This window comes from Haliotis cracherodii, unplaced genomic scaffold, assembly GCF_022045235.1.
Source record: "Haliotis cracherodii isolate W230 unplaced genomic scaffold, xgHalCrac1.p SCAF_8, whole genome shotgun sequence".
Lineage (NCBI taxonomy): Eukaryota > Metazoa > Mollusca > Gastropoda > Lepetellida > Haliotidae > Haliotis > Haliotis cracherodii.
In genome coordinates, this window is record NW_027266341.1 from 61,406,939 (window position 1) to 61,427,361 (window position 20,423).

Sequence of the window (20,423 nt, forward strand, 5' to 3'; positions counted from 1 at the left end):
TTATTTAATAAATACACCTCGTTATTTTTATTTATTTGAAAATAAAAATAATTGAGCACCTAGCTCTTTATGTTGGAAAAAATACTTGAGCGCCTAAACATTAAAATGAATTGACACAACATCTGGAACTAAGCGACAGGCTGGAGCATAGAGTTTCTTTAATCAATAATCAGTAAGTGTAGGATGTGGATAGACACAATCCTCATTAAGGCACATCAGTAATCTAATACCAATATATAATTTATTTTTTACCCCTGCTATTTATATATTATCTGTTTAGTATTGTATATTAAACAAGTGGGCAAACTGTCAATTTATTTTTGTAGTCACTGAGAGTAAATTGATGACATTACTGTTGGACATGCACATAAAGAACATATATATATCCGCACAAACTAAAACACACCCAAAAAAGAAACCCAAAGGTTTATATACACTCATATGGTGTATCATATATCCCATACCTTTTATTCAAATGTCACTGAACATGTTAACATAATTTTAGCTTGATGTGTTATGAAATACTGCGAAGAATGGTATGTATGGGGAATGTATCCTATTCTGCTCGTTAATCTTCTCGCCAACAACAGCAGTCGTGAAAGAAATCCACCAATGAAATTAGTCGTAGTGCAAATAGTATACTCAGTAACTTCCCATGGAAGTGTAGGATATATCCACGCGGTGTACAGTGTCAATGGGACACATATCACCTAGTCGTCTACTGATATTGCTCACGGATGTACCTTGGATATAAAGTGGATGATAGATCCTGTTGTTTGATTGGTGAAGTGTCAATGTTTCTGTGTTATTTTATTTTGTCGCCATCCCACCTGGTATGAAGAATTCGAGTGGAGTTTCATCTCTACTGAAATTGACACTTGTCTCTTTCGTTTGGCCCTGGTTCGTGCAAGTCAGAAGTCATGATGTTCTAAGATCTGACAGAGCTTCAACGGGAACTGGTCCCCTTGACCAGATTCCGTCTAAATCCGAGGAGGGGAGTATTGTGTTTGGTAAGTAACAATTATTCTTTACTGTTTGAAACAGGGAGTGACATTTCTGTAACAACTTTTGACAGTTTCAAAATGTAAACAAATTCCCCGAGCAGGTTGTCATGACAAGCTACATTGCACCAGTACTTTGACATCTCTCACTCTGTGTACGACCATATTCTTGATATACTGTTAATAGAATGTTAAGCTGACTGCGTGAATACATGACACTGACGATATTTTTTTTATTCCCTAGTTAAGAGTTTTTGATTGGTAATATTGATTATTACTGTATTACAATTACGGTTATTAGTCTGACACAGTGGTCTGTTGATAATATTTCGTGTTTCTCTATATCACATTTAGGCCTATTGACAAAAACTTTCTCATCAGATTTAACAAAGTAAAGTTGATTGTAAGACTTTGAAATCACTTAAAGCTGTTTTTTGTGGAATCAAGACAGCTGTTTTTCTTAACAAGTTTAAGCAGTTGTAAAATAATATTTGAATACACAATGCCTTTTTGAAAGTGGTCAAAAGTAACCAATGCTATAGGGCCTACTATAACATTTTCTTGGTAAAGTACAAATTCTACTACTTTTTAGGGTTGACTCCTATCCCGGATTCGAACCCATACTCTCACAGTGAGGCACCTAATCGTCAGCACACAAAGTCAGCAATCTAACCAACCAAGGCATACTCGAAATTGAAGTCAGACAACTGCTATACCATGTCTGCTCTCAAGATTTCAGATCGGTTCATATTCTTGGGCAATGACTGATTGTCATCCAAAATGTCCTCAGATATTTTTCCAATTTGGTCCTGTCAAATTTGTTGAAAGAATACCTTTATGATTTTTGTGTCCGGCAACTTGACTGTACATACTGACTGAATATCACATTTACGTTCCCTCAGTGGTGGAAAGAACCTTACTTTGACAGATTTGACAAGGACAAGTTAATTCTCAGCACAATGACTAATGTGTGCCGGTTACGAAGGAAAATGATATCAAACTGATAAAAGTGAATGAACTTTGCACCTATACAGCCTTTCCCTGGTGTGTTTGTTGTCAGGGACTTGCTGCTCATGTCACTGATTCCACTGTGTTGCTGCAACCTGAGCATCAGAGATATTTAACACTGTACATTTCAATCTGGGATGTTGTATATTGCGATATCAATGTATTGGTAAAAGTTTATTGTTGATGTGTTTTGGTACAAATTTAGAAATATTGATACAAAATTGATAATTTACTGCCACAGAATTTTTTACTTTTATCCGGATTATCCTGGACATTGAGAAGGCAGATAATACAATTTTAAACATTTAGTGGATTTAGCATAAAGTTGATGTTATATTCTTCAGTACACTGTCAGAATATTTAATTTTATAAGTAATCAATATATTATACTACTTTTGAGTTGAAATACCGATTCAAAAATGTCTAATCAATTACACTGCTAACTCTTATCAATTACACTGCTAATTTCAATTAAAACTTACACAATGACTTAATTGCTGAGTCGGACGAAATCAGTGCAGGAGGTCCAAATCATGCATCTTTATTTATAAAATTAGAATTTAGATGAATGAGTTTCTGTTGGCTTAGTATATGATTTTAGTGTAAGTTCCATGTGTGTCATCTCTCTGCAAAGTACACCAGCACCGGTCAACTCTGCCCATATACAGTCAAGTATCCGACATCAATGGTTGCATATGATTATATCGGATTAACAAATATGTATCGTAGTATCAACGTTCGTAATCGAAATTCGGACAACTACACAATAGATAAACAAGTAATAAAAAATATAAAATAAATATTCATATTGTTATGTTACATTGTTGGCGGAATATGTTTTCTAATCAAGCAATCTATAAAGTTTAAGACAAAAACAACTGTTCCAGACTGTATGACTTATTCAAAATACTTTAAAAGGTATAGTCTGGAATGGAAGTCGCAAGTTTGAAACTGGTACCTAAAGCATAAGAAAGCTGCTTTCTAAGTGGCTAACATCGACTTCCTGTTGGTCATTTCATTGGTAGGTCATAGTTCACGAAAGGTTGTTCTGACGTGACCTGTAATGGGATGTCCTCGTCGATAGCGAGAACTTGTATCTGATTTTAATAAGATTGGAGTAATCTAAGCATGTGATTTATCCTGTTTTCTTTATTCAAAGCATTAATTGTTTATTTTTAAGCAAGTTTATCTCTGCAGCCATGGTTATATGCTGCTACCAGCCGATTCGTCTCGCATCAAAACATGGGCTGTGTATTCGTGGGCAGATGACCACGGAGTACGCAGTTCACTGTGTCGGATTAACGAGACTGATTTCGGTAATTTGTTGCAAATTAGGTGTGTCAAAATGCGAGACTGTCGGATTAACGGGTCTAAATAGCACTGATTTAATCCGTTCCCATCATTAGTGTAGGATAAAGCCGATTGTCGGATTAACGAGTGTCGGATAAACAAGACTTGACTGTACACAGGTATACAAGTAGCCATACAAGGAGAGAAGAGTGTATAAAGTCCAAACTTTGGCATCTTAATCCAATGGAATACTTGTCAATAACGAGGTCAGTTGCAGCCAAACACCTGCGGACTTGTAATCCACAGCGTGATGATAATCCCCATTATTCAGAAGTGTTAATTACCTGAGCCCCCCCCCCCCCCCCCCCCCCCCACCACCACCATGTTCAGGTGTGTTAATTACCTGTGGTACAATGTGGTTGTGACTATCTCTGTACGTTGTTATCATTCCATCAGTGGCGTTGATGGTTGCAGGACATCCGGCCTTGCAACATCTCCAGTGTACCTTGGCAACTCTTCTACTCTTAACCCTAAATTTATGACCTTGGTAACAAAGGTTCTTTCCACCTTGGGAATTAGGAATAAACTGAACATTCACTTGTACATTTGCCATCATGAAATGATGTAATTCTTGATGTTCTTACACATTTATACATGTTTGATTAAAAGTCTTCACTCGAATAAATTAATTTTACACAATTACCATGATAACATATAACACGTTAAATCATGAAAGTTCATCTTTGACAATTGTGAACAAATTTTGTGAATACTTTTCACCATAGCTAATCAGGACCTGGCTGGGGCTGGCTGGCAGTACAGCAAGGCAGGACGGCTATTATGGATTAACTTGATTAATCTTAATTAATCCAAATTAATCTGCCGGCACAGTGGGAACAAACCTGTCAATCCACGTGGTGTGTCGGTGATGTGTTACAACCCGCCAATAACTAGGTCCACCCAAACACTTTAGCATCAATCAGTTACAGTACACAGATCTCCAGATGACTTTTTGAGTAATTGGGTTTTTACTCTAGGGTTTCTATTTTAATTGGTATATTACATTTTTTGGGGGTAACCAATAATGTTTCACTCATCTATTCATCACTGTATTGGTTTTTTCCCCAAATTTGTGAACATTTAAGATTTTACAAAAAATTGAAATAATGTTTTAGATGTTTATAACTGTTCTAAATACGAGGCTTGACTCAGAAAGTAAATTAGCCTGTAATTGTGTTTTTTTGGAAATTAGCTCCTTTGTACGCATGCTGAAGAATCTTTATTGGGTATTTACACAAGCTGTTTTTATACATTTCAGTTTTTCATTAGATGCATGTGTTTCTGTATGCAAGTTAATTGAAAGTAATTACCCAGTAGGTTTTGAATATCTTTGGGGGGTATTTTACTTAAATACGCTGCTTATCTGTAGCTCTGCTTGACACCATTATGACACAGGTTACATTCAAAGATGTTGATATAGATATGTGAAACTGGTTGGTTGTATTTTCTGCATTCTTATCAGTTCCGAAATAGCTGAGATGATTGACAACAGATATTACAGCAATTTGTAAACACTGTGCCAAATTGTCCCTTGACGTTTGGATTTGTGTGCATATATAATATATGTATATGTACAAGAACATATATAATATATGTATATATTCAAGCACTTTCAAGCGCATATAAAATATATGTATATATACAATGTATGCAAGCACATATAATATATGAAAATATACAACTTTGATATATGTATATATACAAGCACATTTATCATCCAAAACTGGCTCCCACAGGAGATATCACTTGGGTGAGATCAAGTGATATCTACATTGTAGATATCGCTGCAATGAAATTGCATCACAATGCTTTGCAGACCATTGTGACATCATTGGTTACCATGACATCACAATCAAATGACATCACTAATGGCTCTGCTGCTGAAGTTGGCAGCAGTACTTTTTAAACTTATGACACTGCTTATTACTGTCTACAAACTGAAAGAGTTGGGAAAATGATGTTGGAGGATAAATTAAATCTCATCCGAGTGTCTTTGATATCAAATATATGAACACTCGTTGATATATTTGATATCGAAAGACACTCAGGAGAGATTCTCTATGCATAATATATGTATATATATACAACAAGCACATATAATATATGATAATATACAACTTTGATATACATGATATATGTATATATATACAAGCACATATATAATATATGTATATGTACAATCACATATTCTATATAATATACATACTGTATATTACAGCAGAATAAGAGAAATTGGAAGGCCAGAAAGTCTGGCAAGTGCATGAATTGATATTAGGGTGGTATTACATTATTAGAGCCACTGTATGACACGCAGTGTACCTCGCTCTGGCAGTGTGGGTTCAAATCCCAGATGGAACTCAACCCAAGAAAGTACTAGAATCTGTACTTTACTAAGAAAGTGTTATCCCAAATGTATCAGTTGTTACTATGCTTTTCGTAAGAGGCAGCTAATGGGATCGGGTGGTCTGACTCGCTGATTTGGTTGATGCATGTCAATTGTGTGGATCGATGCTCATGATATCAATCACTGGATTGTCTGGTCAAGACTTGATTATTTACAGACCGCCGTCATATGGCTGGAATATTGCTGAGTGTGGCGTTAAACAACAACAACAAAAAAAACAGTGACAGTCTACGGAAATGTATGCATATACCTTAGTATCTAGTTGACACAACTTTATGATCACCTTTCAATGATCAATCGGCTAATTGATCAATGATGACTGACACTGTACTCAATGAGCTTAGATATTATTGCCCCAGTCAATGGATCACATTTCACTCAACAATCACTCTCAACTCCCTGGGGAGTATGCAACCCAAGCTGCCTGTGTGGACTTAGGTTTACAACCACATTGCCATCTCATCCTACTTGGTACCCATTCACTGCAGGGTGAACAGAGGCAAATTTCAAACAGTCACTTGCTTAAGTGCATAGGACCACATCCCACACGTAATAGTGATATAAAGAGTTATAAGAACATGAAGAATAGACATTCACTTGTGTGAGTTCATTAGAGTATGAACATTCATAGAGTGAGGGTCAAACATTGTATGTCGCAAGCTCCGACATTCGTACAGTGTGGGCCATGCTCTATAAAGGTTCATACTCCAGTGAACTCACACAAAGTGCAAGTCAATTCTTAAATATTTACTGTGAGACTTAGACAATGTTAGAGGTGGGTGACGTTGTTGATATACAGTACAGTTGAAACTGTACTCACAACAATACATTCTTGGCATACAGATATACTGCAAACTATTTCCAGTATGAAGGAAACAATTCATAGGGCGTTTTTATTTTCAGTCTAGTGTGTGAGGAAAAAATAATTTCCAGTTTAAAACTTTTTTGTTACCCTTGACAGTGATAATCATGCTTTTGGGAAATATATCTCATTTTGTTCTCTACCTGACCAAGATCAGTGATAAATTTCATGCTAAATGTTTATCACTGGTAGCGGTAACCATGGTAACCTCTTATAATGGTTATCACAGCTTTGAAATTAACTGATAATCAGTTTTATCTGACTGTATTTGTATTAGATATGGTGATAACATCTTTTAACACTTGGTGGTATGCACATTGTTTTGAGGTAGGAAGGTATTGCTGAAACGAATGTGTTATGCTGGCTGGAGGTTTATACACTTTGAAGTAATTATGACATTTGTTCCGAGTAATCAATTGGGAATGAACTTATGGGTGAAACGATACAGCAAGGTCACAATATGATATGTATCATGATACATAGGTCACAATACGATACGTATCATGATACATAGGTCACAATACGATACATATCTTGATACATAGGTCACAATATGATATGTATCATGATACATAGGTCACAATAAGATACATATCATGATACATAGGTCACAATACGATATGTATCATGATACATAGGTCACAATATGATATGTATCATGATACATAGGTCACAATACGATACATATCTTGATACATAGGTCACAATACGATACGTATCATGATACATAGGTCACAATATGATATGTATCATGATACATAGGTCACAGTACGATACATATCTTGATACATAGGTCACAATACGATACGTATCTTGATACATAGGTCACAATACGATACATATCATGATACATAGGTCACAATACGATACATATCATGATACATAGGTCACAATATGATACATATCTTGATACATAGGTCACAATACGATACGTATCATGATACATAGGTCACAATACGATACATATCATGATACATAGGTCACAATACGATATGTATCATGATACATAGGTCACAATACGATATGTATCATGATACATAGGTCACAATACGATACATATCTTGGTACATAGGTCACAATACGATATGTATCATGATACATAGGTTACAATACGATATGTATCATGATACATAGGTCACAATACGATACGTATCGTGATACATAGGTCACAATATGATACATATCTTGATACATAGGTCACAATACGATACGTATCATGATACATAGGTCACAACACGATATGTATCATGATACATAGGTCACAGTACGATACATATTGTGATACACAGGTCACAGTAGGATACGTATCGCAATACGCATATTTATGTCGAATCACATGGAAACTTCTTGACAATAAATATTTCAGAGCAGGTTAAAAACGAAAAGCTTCCTGTAGACACATGTTCGTAGCGGCTATTTTTAGTAGTGGACTTAAAACGCTAATTGCAACACATTTTGTCTGACTGACAATAATATCATTAAACGAGTAGTAAGAAATTTATTTCAGCAAGTGTATCATCTTGTTTCGATGCAGAAAAAAACATATCGTGTATCGTATTGTCACATGAAAAATCATGGTGCACCTATGTATCGTTTCACCCCTAAATGAACTTGAGCTGCACACAGGCTATGTTTGGCGACCGGCTCCTCACTGTTGCCTGTGTTCTGTGGAGTCTTGTGGTAATGACCGAGGTTGTCCTACCATACCTTCGTGAAATGGGTTCTAAAAAACTGGGAATAGTTTCCGTGTGACATGTTACAGTTAATCATTCAATGTTTTTACAGAAGGTGAAAACTGCTTGTGTTTGAGCCTGTAACAGATGTAGTGTCGATTAGTTCCACATCTGCATATGAAGCAGCTTTGGTTTCCTCATTATGAATAAATGCTACCTGATCACAATGATACAGTCATGAATGGGTAGATTATTTGCTCAAGGAATTATCAACCAGCTGTTATTTACTTGCTTAAATTTGTAAATCATGAAATAACAGTGCACCATATGTTGATGTTGTGGTGTCCTGCCGTTGAATCTATGTTTAATTAATATATTTTTTCCCCCAAAACAGCAACAGTTTGAGCCAAATGAGTTGCCAGGTGAATAGTTTACATTTGCAAACCAGTCATCCGGCCTGCCTGTTTCATAATCTCTTCTTTGAGAGTGTGGTGGAAAATTCCATTATTTATACATATTAATGTCATTTTCATTTAGAGTAGAAAAAGAAAAAGTAGAAAATGTATTACTGACAGCGTTAGAAATAGGCACTAGTCCTGTAGTCCTTGCCAAACTGCCCAATGGCTAAGGTATCATAATGATAAGTAGAAATTTGCTCTTTTTAAGGGTTTTGCTATTTGTTATCATTATAAGGACCAGTGGACGAAAACTGTCAGTTTCCACCGCTGACTTAAAAGTGTTTACCAGTATGCACGCGTTTTGTTGATACATAGTTGTGTTAACTTTGTCAAGTATCATCATTCAACAGGATGCAGCTGTTGCAGGCAAATAATGCCGAGTCAGCACAAAACAACAAAAAGATACATAAATTACTTTGATAACTTACTTGTCCCGGGTCAGTTAACCATGAGGAAACTTAATTGGTTGATCGGAAATCAGATCAGGCAGTGATCACAGTCCTCAGTCACTTGTGGCATTTGTCAGATTGATTGGACAGGTGGTTGATTAATCCCAGACAGAACTATGCTAGCTATAATAACACAGGGACACATCTTTGTTGGCTGTAACAGTAACACAGTGACATATCTTTGTCGGCTGTAACACAGCCGTACATCTTTGTCGGCTGTAACACAGGGGTACATTTTTATCGCCTGTAACACAGCCACACATTTTTGTCGCCTGTAACACTGGGACACATCTTTGTTGACTGTAACACAGCGACACATCTTTGACTGCCTCATACCAGCTGAACAGGCAAAGCTGCCACAGGTATCACATATCATGTTTCACTAACGAGTACTATCACACCTGGTTACGGGTGACTGAATCACTGATTGCCTCTGTGATCAGTGAAGCGTGAAGGAAGTAGCCTGTGTTTTCTACGGAGACTTTTTGCACTGTTTCCTCTGTGTGCTGTTAAAGAGGGTGATGAAAAGGCTGCCTGGTTTTACTATTCACTATATCACAACATGGTGTCAGGCAGGTTTAATACTTCTTGATTGTGACTTCCAAAACAGAAGGCCATTTTTATGAAGCAGTCTTATCTTTAATTACCGCATTAATGATTGTATGAGGAAAATATGAGTGTCGTGCAAATACAGGGGAATAAACAGACAACCGTTGAAACATTGGTCATCGTGGTGTTTGATATCAGAGTGACTGAGTATGGTTTTACGCCACTTTTAGCAATATTCCAGCAATATCACGGCGGGGGACACCAGAAATGAGCTTCACACATTGTACCCATGTCAGGATTCGAACCCAGGTCTTCAGCGTTACGAGCAAACGCTTTAACCAATAGGCTAGTCGTTTGATATCAGAGATACATACTGATGGTTGAATGTTAGATATGATCGAGTTTGTGATATCAAACAGATATATACTGATGGTTGAATGTTGTGTATGATTGAGTGTGTGATATCAGACAGAAATATATACTGATGGTTGAATGTTGTGTATGATCGAGTGTGTGATATCAGACAGAAATATATACTGATGGTTGAATGTTGTGTATGATCGAGTGTGTGATATCAGACAGAAATATATACTGATGGTTGAATGTTGTGTATGATCGAGTGTGTGATATCAGACAGAGATATATACTGATGGTTGAATGTTGTGTATGATCGAGTATGTGATATCAGACAGAAATATAAACTGATGGTTGAATGTTGTGTATGATCGAGTGTGTGATATCAGACAGAAATATATACTGATGGTTGAATGTTGTGTATGATCGAGTGTGTGATGTCAGACAGAAATATAAACTGATGGTTGAATGTTGTGTATGATTGAGTATGTGATATCAGACAGAAATATATACTGATGGTTGAATGTTGTGTATGATCGAGTATGTGATGTCAGACAGAAATATATACTGATGGTTGAATGTTGTGTATGATCGAGTATGTGATATCAGACAGAAATATATACTGATGGTTGAATGTTGTGTATGATCGAGTGTGTGATATCAGACAGAAATATATACTGATGGTTGATTGTTGGCTATGTTATATAGCATGTATAGGGGATACAGTATTCCCTTGCTATTGCGATCTTCAATATACCGCTAACTCCGTTTAGCGCGGTAAAGCATGGCTACCAAAATTTACTTACATTTTTAATAAACCCAAGTTTTCCAATGACACAATGTTTTCCCCATCTCAAAAAACATTATCAGCTGATCACTGCAATCACCAGGAAATACCAGTCAACAAATCCGAACTGAAGTATGCAATTTAATCCTATTGATATAATATTTGGTTATGGAAAGGTGTTCATTGTTTATCTGAACTTATGAACTGACGACTCCAACTCGGTTAAACCACTGATCATCTATAATGCTCATAAAATATTTGGACTCCGAGGGTAGCGTTGTAGCGAGGGGGTCACTGTATTTACATAATTATTTTTCAGTTTTGGGGGGCGAAGGCCCAACCCCTGCCCATCTTGAATATCCAATGGTGACGGCTGGGGTATCTGTTGACACCGAAAAAACATTGAGCTGTTGTGAATGTGAATTGATAATAGTTTCATGCCTGCCTGCCTCATCATCAGACATCGACCACAAATTTATTTTATTGACCCAAATGGCATGTGGAGAAAGGACATGGCTGTGTGTATACCTGTCGCTTGTGAGGATGATATTCATGATTTATGAAGACCTAGCAAACAGTCTGGCTTCATGTTAACTACATCTGTTGACATGTAATGTACATAGATGCCTTGAACTAAGTTGAAGAGTTTTAAAAAAAAAGAAAAATGTATAAATTGAATTCCACCTGCCTCACAATTGGATTGTTTCATGAAAATCTAAATTAACTAATTTATTGTGGCCTTATGGGCCACTGATATCTTTGTAAACACATGAACAATGTTTGGGTGGTAATTCCATGTGCGGTACAGAGGTGGTGGATGGATTAATGGCAAGCATGGGCAGCAGGTAGCCCTGAACTGTGCAAGTGCAAGCAGGCGGAGTTATGTCCCTTAGTTGCCTGGATCTGCTGCTCGGTATGGCCCAGATTCACCACGACTCTGTTCCTGGCAGCGCCATGCCCTTAGAATATGTCTCCAGTCTGTCCTACCACCAGACACTTGACACATGGAGATCCGGGTTAGAATAGGTCTTCAGCAACCCATGCTTGCCATAAAAGGTGACTATGCTTGTCATTAGAGGCAACTAACAGGATCGGGTGGTCAGGCTCCCTGACTTGGCTGATGCATGTCATTGATCCCAATTGCGAAGATCGATGTTCATGATATCAATCACTTGATTGTCTGGTCCAAACTCGATTATTTAAACAGACTGCCGTCATATAGCTGCAATATTGCTGAGTGCGGCACTAAAAAACAAACAAATCAAAATCAAAGCAGACACATGACATGTAGTTCACTCACCTCGACATGACTGAACTATGGTAAATAGTGGTGTTATACACAATGTCTCATTGTTGTCCAACAAGGCAACTGGTCCCCATCACCTGAGACAGGTTAAACCAGATTGTCTGGTGGGGCTATACAGTCGATGAATCTTTTACTACTGGACTGTTTAACTTGATGTCAGTTTTCTGGAAACAAATATCCTCATTTCCGTGAGAGAACAATGTGCAGCACTAAGTGAAAACTGCGTTACTAAGCCTACAAACAGAGCTGTAATTAAACAAAACAGACAAGTGGTCCTTGTCATAACCCTAAAGTTAAAAGATATGAATTTAACATTTTTAAAGGGTGGCTAGATTCAAATACTATACAAGAACTGAAGACCTCTCAGGGTCATCCTTAATATAGAACACTGCATGTGTGGGGTATGAGTGTGTGTGGATTGCACTATTTCCATGGTAACATAGATGCCAGTCTGTTCCCTAGGTTTGTGTCTGGTGAGGATGATGCAGTAGGGGTCAAGGGGGCAGCTATCTGCTTCACACAGCGACTGCACACATCATTCCGACACCACCGTCAGACTGACTGCGTGATGCATATGGGGGAAGGGGGGTAGCAAAACCAAGTTTCTTCGAACTTCTTATCAGGTTGTGTTTTCTCAAGTGCCTTTGAGGTTGCATCTTCCCAAGGCAAGGGCGTTTACTGACTTCAAAAGGAGAGGCTGCAAGGTATGTCCCTTCTATGTCCCTCCTATTGACCAGTCAGATTCAATCTCTCATATCACTTACATTTCCTTCAAACAAAATGGCGGCAAGCAGTCAAGGCAATCTGATCGAGAATCGAAATGTATGTTGAAATAAAAGGGGTCTTACTTCGCAAAGCTGATCAAATCACGTGAGCACGTGATTAAAAAGACGTAATGATTTGGAAACTAACTGTTGACCCCGAGTTGACCGTACATCATGCTTTGCAAATCCTGCAAGCGACCGAATTCCGTAGGGCAGTTTACGAATCGGAGGTCGACTTCGTTACGCGATTTTGATTGGACTATGCATAGACTCGTTAGTCCAGCCAAAGTATAACTCCATGATGCCAGGCTAGTTCAAATGGTCCAGGGTATTGAAAATAGTACTGGAGATATGGCAGAGATTCTGCTCATAAGAGCAGGGCACCAATTACGTCGAATACGGTAAGCAGTTGAGTGGACTGCTGCATGGAAGGCAGCCATGTGTATGTCTGAAGATATTTCCTGACGAAGTGTTTATCATGGCTGCACGTGAAGTCCCTACTTGTCTTCCATTAGAGCCATCATTGAGCAAGTTCCAGCCATATCAGAGTAAGCCGGGCCACCTGGCTCCGTACCTGTGTGTATAGAAACATCGCCCCAGACACCACATACGGCAGGCATCTCACTGGGGCCTTGAGGTAACACGCAGACAGCACGACAATGGCACGACAACGGCACGACAGTGGTACCACAGTGGAAGAACAATGACATGACAGCAACAGCTGATGTGGCAGTGACTTCTCCGTGCACGCAAGCACCTCTGTTACATTTACTGATGAGATGCTGGAATTACAGACACCGTCTGCTTCGTCCAACAGATACGTTGCCTTTAAGCCAAGAATGACTGGGGTTGTTTGCATATATTTATTACAAACTTGAAAATGGTTCAATCAAAATGTACATCCATCTTGAAGACACATATGTTCTCCATTTAGACATGTGAAGTATTTATATTTTGAAGTAATATGATGTAATAAACTAATTGTAAACTGGTAAAGTATATCGACACATCTACTTCTAGGATTAAAGAATAGCCATGATCAACAACAACAACAACAACAACAACAACACTCTTGTGGCTGAGTTATCTGCCAGTCTGTTCCGAGATGTACAACTGATCACAGTGTTTACTGCAGCTCACAGCTGGCCAGTCAGTCATTCTGTCTTGTTCCTAGTCAGCTGGGAGGCATCTTTCTCTACAGGCCTAATTGATATGTATGTATGCCCCTGGGGAACAGTTCACATAGCTTATTAGTCAGTTGTTAATAAACTGTGGTCCCTTCAGATAGGGCTGACACAATAGCCCCACTCCTTCATTCAGAGCTGACACAATAGCCCCACTCCTTCATTCAGAGCTGACACAATAGCCCCACTCCTTCATTCAGGGCTGACACAATAGCCCCACTCCTTCATTCAGGGCTGACACAATAGCCCCACTCCTTCATTCAGGGCTGACACAATAGCCCCACTCCTTCATTCAGGGCTGACACAATAGTCCCCCTCCTTCATTCAGGGCTGACACAATAGCCCTTGTCTTATCATTTTAAAAGATGGTACTTGTTGTTACCCTGCCTGGCGCTTGGTATTAACAGGATGAAGTAAAGCCTAGCTCGGAGTCCGATTTATATAATATGTTTGATTGGGATATAATCCATGTTAAGCTGTGGTATAATATCTCTGTGGGCTAGCACTAAAGAAACAGCATTATTTCGGACTGCTACATACAGCCACACATCGCTCTATACATGCAATAATCTTGAACACAACGTTAAACCTCAACCTTCAGACAGCCTGTCTCAGTGGTGTGTGCATCTGAGTGTGCTTCGTACAGGAGCAGGCTTTAGTCAGGGCTGGTGCAGTGTCCTGGTGATGGTGATCTCTTTTGTCAGGTTTATGTACGCATGATGTCTGCTGACTTGGGAATTGCGGTCATGCTGAACACAGATAGTTTGGAAATGAAAACAGGAGACAGTGTCACTTGTGTTTGTTGGTGTCCACATTTGGTGATACTCGTTCAGCTTGATAAACCTGGCAGTGGGAGCTCTGCAGCTCGGCACACACTTCCTGATATCAGATACAGTTATGTCAGAAGGACGCAGTTGTGCTTCTCCGTGTTCATAAGGGGCGGTCGGGTAACCAAGTGGTTAAAGCATTCACTTGTCACGCCGAAGGCCCAGGTTTGATTCCCGACATGGGTACAATGTTTGAGGCCCATTTCAGGTGTCCCCTGTCGTGATATTGCTGGAATATTGCTAAAAGAGGCGTAAAACCATACTCACACTATCTGTTTGTATCCTGAAGAAAGAGGTTAAGGAAAATGTCTCCAGTTCGTGGTATAGAACCTAACGCGGGAGGAATAAAACCCCATGTACCCTGAGTGATCCTGCTACGACAAATTTATCTTACCGACACGTTTTAATGTATAATTGTAAAAGAATTAACACACATTTAAAATTGATCGAATACAACTGTTCGATTGAGCTGAGGTTAACTTGTGCTATGTCACGTGACTTCCAAGGGATTTCTTCTCGTGCTCAGAAATTTATTTCCCTACCAGGCGGGATACCTTACTTAGTCTTTAATCAAGATCACATGAACCAATCAGATCTCATCATTCTGACATGGAAGTATCATGATGTTTATGATTCACTGGTACCGAACAGATTCTAAGTCATTTGCTCGTATTGAACAGATTGTTATGGATTGTGGCTGGCTGTATACTAGATCTGGGACCTTTTCCACAAAGTGATCTTTGCGCTATGACTTCCTCAAGCCTACGTTAAAGTATGGGAGTTACTATCATCTAAGCGCTAAGATTGCTTTGTGGAACAAGGTCCTGGCTGTATCTCAGGTCTGGTTGTTTCGTAGATCTGGTTGTACTGTCATGGTGACTGATTTACGACACCCATTGTCTGAAGAACATTTGATTGCAAAGGCTCATTACCCTGGAGCCATGACATCTATATGCCTCGAAACATTTAATTGCTGTTATTTATAAGATGCTAATCCTATTTGTTAATCCCCATTTTTGTGTACATAGACTGTCTGCCATCCTGAACAGGATGTGCAAGTATGTCACTGATGATTTACTGTTTACATTTATATTTATTACTACTAAATGTCAGGTGACCTTGGCTATATAAGCCTTGGTCCAGGAGAAAAGGAGAAAAGAAAGGCCTTACCCTCAGCCTAACTAGGGTTAGGCTGGGTGCTCCGGGGCACCTAGACAACAACCACTAACACTATGTGCTGACCAGGCAAATAGTGTCTTTTGTATGTATATATCAACATGTATAAAGTATAACTGTATATACCACAAGCCATCGTCTCCAAGTTGTCACTTCCTACTGAGAACCATACGTCGGTCCCTTGCATATACGAGTATGCAAATTGTACATTAATCAACGTCGGACCCACACCCGTTGTTAATTTGGTGGAGCTATCGGGTATGACATACTTCTTAGTCTGTCCTTTCATGTACCTCTTTGCAGCATGGCATATGGTTCACAAAACTGTAGGAAGTGACTATCTCTTATTAAAAGGATATGCTACCTGGAGGCCGATCACCAAGAACGAAGAAATGGCCTTTAACAAGATTGAAGAAAGAACAAGAACCTCTCCGATCAAGAACAAGTTCTCCGATCCCAAACCTTCCCTGCTCGAATATCTTAGCAACACTGCTAAGACTTCCCCTTCAAGATGTCGTTCCTGCACATGACCTAAGAAACGAAGTATACACGCCTATCCCACAGAGACCCGACCACAGCCATCTTCATGCAGACCCTGCACAATACAGAAACCGCCTCACAGGCACCTACAAGATGGACACTGTGTACAAGATATCTCATTTGGACTTACTAATTTGTGTTTACTTACATGGACTCAATCAAGGATATATATTGTGTGACTGTTGAATAGTGCAACCAGGTATGTTTAATCAAAGCCAGTATGTTAATGCCAAAATGTGTCTTTCCAAAATTCAGTTTTGTATATGTGCAATATACTCCAAATTACATCTTTAGTCAGCTAGATCTTTGAAGTTATTGTGTAGGGAATCTTTGAAATGTCTCCAGGCCACGCAAGACATATAGTTGCAGCTAGGGCCCAGACAAACCTAAGCTGTAGGGTTATCGAGTCACACTTCTAGGCTCGACTCGTAATTTCAAAAATCTAAACGATAAAATTTGTCAATTGTTACAAGTAATTAATGTGCACAGTTTGGTACAAAATTGAATGTATTGTCTAGGACTTTGAATTCAGATTAGGGATATTCTTGGGTGAGCCACCCCTACACATATGTTTATTGTATGTCAGTATTAAGTAATTAACAGCACAGCAGTATTCAGCATTTCAGAATTTTGATGTCGGAATTAAGGATTTTTTTTCTTGGGCATCGCACCCACAATATATGGGCAAGCTCCGTCAAAGACACGGGAAGAGCACCCATTGTACTTAAAAGGGCAATATTACCCACAAGTACCGTTTGAGTCACGCGGTAAAGCTAGACTCCTGGTTTCAAATTTCTTTATGCGAAATATTTGCTGAGATGTTTAATTTGTACTTTTTATGACATTACTCATTATCATTATTCGGTACTGAGTCGCACCGCCAAGCCAGACTCCTGAATTCAAAGAACCTTCAGTGATATATTTATTGAATCTGTGAAAAGCAGTAATTACCTTGTAGGGAAATTGCACATTATAAAGATCACTTGGTTAGTTTTCAAACTGGCACTAATTCAAATTGGCTAGATGATCACTTTCATACCGTCACTGCATAGATATATTTGTTGCATAAGGATTTCATGTAACTGATTTTGTTCACATTTGCATGGTTGTTTTTGGTGAAAAAACTCACACATATCAATTTGGACTCATATAAGCTTGGGGTCCAAGCTTCACGTAACGGAGGGAAGTTGTCATGGTGACTGATTTACGACACCCATTGTCTGAAGAACATTTGATTGCAAAGGCTCATTACCCTGGAGCCATGACATCTATATGCCTCGAAACATTTAATTGCTGTTATTTATAAGATGCTAATCCTATTTGTTAATCCCCATTTTTGTGTACATAGACTGTCTGCCATCCTGAACAGGATGTGCAAGTATGTCACTGATGATTTACTGTTTACATTTATATTTATTACTACTAAATGTCAGGTGACCTTGGCTATATAAGCCTTGGTCCAGGAGAAAAGGAGAAAAGAAAGGCCTTACCCTCAGCCTAACTAGGGTTAGGCTGGGTGCTCCGGGGCACCTAGACAACAACCACTAACACTATGTGCTGACCAGGCAAATAGTGTCTTTTGTATGTATATATCAACATGTATAAAGTATAACTGTATATACCACAAGCCATCGTCTCCAAGTTGTCACTTCCTACTGAGAACCATACGTCGGTCCCTTGCATATACGAGTATGCAAATTGTACATTAATCAACGTCGGACGACGTGCGTTGATAGTACCCTAAGTCTGGTTGTATCCTAAGTTTGGTTGTATCGCAAGTCTGGTTGTACCCTAAATCTGCTTGTATCCTAAGTCTGGTTGTATTTCAGGTCTGGTTGTAACCTAAGTCTGGTTGTATCCTAAGTCTGTTTGTATCTCAGGTCTGGTCTAAGCAGGGGTCCTGAAAATTTAAAATCCCAATCGGACATTTGCATTTAGGCCACGTCCCCTTCAAATAGCGTATTTTAGTACGACTTTTGACACACATTACAAGTTTACGTATTCATAATATGATGAATTATGAATTGTTTCAATTTAAATTGTTTAATTCACCGGACAATTAATAACAAATAATATCAATTTAGATATACTTGGAAAGCATACGTTTGTTTCTGTCATAATAACGATCTGTGAACGTAGTAAACGGTCTAATTAATATTCGTGAGTTATATTCATGAGTCTGCTCAAGTGTACGCGTTGTAACATTTGGATCGAGACTATTATCCCATATTTGGTTATCACGTGACCGCACGGGCAAAGGTTTTTTTTAAACTAAAGATTTTTTTAAAACAAGACAGATAATTTAATCACAAATACTAAAATATCGTTGAGAGCAATAGTTATTTGAATACTTTTTTCATCTGTACTTAATTATTGACCTTAAAAAAATTGATATCGATCGTCCGAGAAAGCAAAATGGCGGTCAATCAAGATTCAATATACGACTAGCTACTGAAAACAATAAAATCTGCAAATCTTCATTGTATGTCAACCAAGTGAAAGTCGTTAGCCACGACTTACAAAATGATCGTCTTGACTTTGAGGGTTTGGCAGATCCGCTCGACTGATCTGCATCAGTCGACTGGCTGTCGTCACGCTTTCGCTTCTTGTCTGAGGTTACGTATCGTAACATTGTGAGGATAATGATGTACATAGATGATGCAAGGTATTTATGTACAGTTGTAAACACCTTTCACGCAAATTAACAAGATGTTCTCAGTAATTAATCCTTGATTAATTAGTGTCAACTCAGTTTATTGCCTATTACAGTGATTGACCGATTGGACTATCATGTAGGTACGATGTATTTACAGCAATCAAAACAAACAAAGCTTGTCAGTGTAGATAATCTTAATTGTGTTGCAACTGCAGACAGAAACTGCTCAGTCCTAACTGTTGATCATGTCCGGTCAAAATTTAAGAATGTCCGGACAATACTTTTTAAAATGTCCGGTAAGCAATATTTTAAACCGGTCATTTGAGATTCCCAATCGGACATGTCCGGCGCATATGACGGTTTCCGGACCCCTGATCCTAAGTCTGGTTGTATCCTAAGTCTGGTTGTATTTCAGGTCTGGTTGTAACCTAAGTCTGGTTTTACCCTAAGTCTGGTTGTATCCTATGTCTGGTTGTACCCTAAATCTGCTTGTATCCTAAGTCTGGTTGTATCGCAGGTCTGGTTGTATCCTAAGTCTGGTTGTATTTCAGGTCTGGTTGTATCCTAAGTCTGGTTGTATCGTAAGTCTGGTTGTATCGTAAGTCTGGTTGTATTCTAAGTCTGGTTGTATCCAAAGTCTGGTTGTATTTCAGGTCTGGTTGTATCCTAAGTCTGGTTGTAACCTAAGTCTGGTTGTATCCTAAGTCTGGTTGTATCCTAAGTCTGGTTGTATCGCAGGTCTGGTTGTATCCTAAGTCTGGTTGTAACCTAAGTCTGGTTGTATCCTAAGTCTGGTTGTATCCTAAGTCTGGTTGTATCGCAGGTCTGGTTGTATCCTAAGTCTGGTTGTATCCTAAGTCTGGTTGTATCCTATGTCTGGTTGTACCCTAAATCTGCTTGTATCCTAAGTCTGGTTGTATCGCAGGTCTGGTTGTATCCTAAGTCTGGTTGTATTTCAGGTCTGGTTGTATCCTAAGTCTGGTTGTATCGTAAGTCTGGTTGTATCGTAAGTCTGGTTGTATTCTAAGTCTGGTTGTATCCAAAGTCTGGTTGTATTTCAGGTCTGGTTGTATCC

The 20,423-nt window shown here is 38.7% G+C and overlaps 1 protein-coding gene across 4 annotated transcripts in view; it reads left to right on the forward strand.

Moving 5' to 3' along the window:
- The first annotated feature begins 668 nt into the window (after positions 1-668).
- LOC139450760 (stromal interaction molecule 1-like) overlaps positions 669-20,423 on the forward strand; it is a 91,610-nt gene continuing 71,855 nt past the window's right edge. For all 4 annotated transcript variants that reach the window (XM_071232586.1, XM_071232589.1, XM_071232588.1 and 1 more), the window contains exon 1: positions 669-1,010. In XM_071232586.1, the coding sequence (XP_071088687.1) occupies positions 836-1,010 (175 nt within the window). In that variant the 5' untranslated portion in view covers positions 669-835. The remainder of the gene's footprint in view (positions 1,011-20,423) is intronic.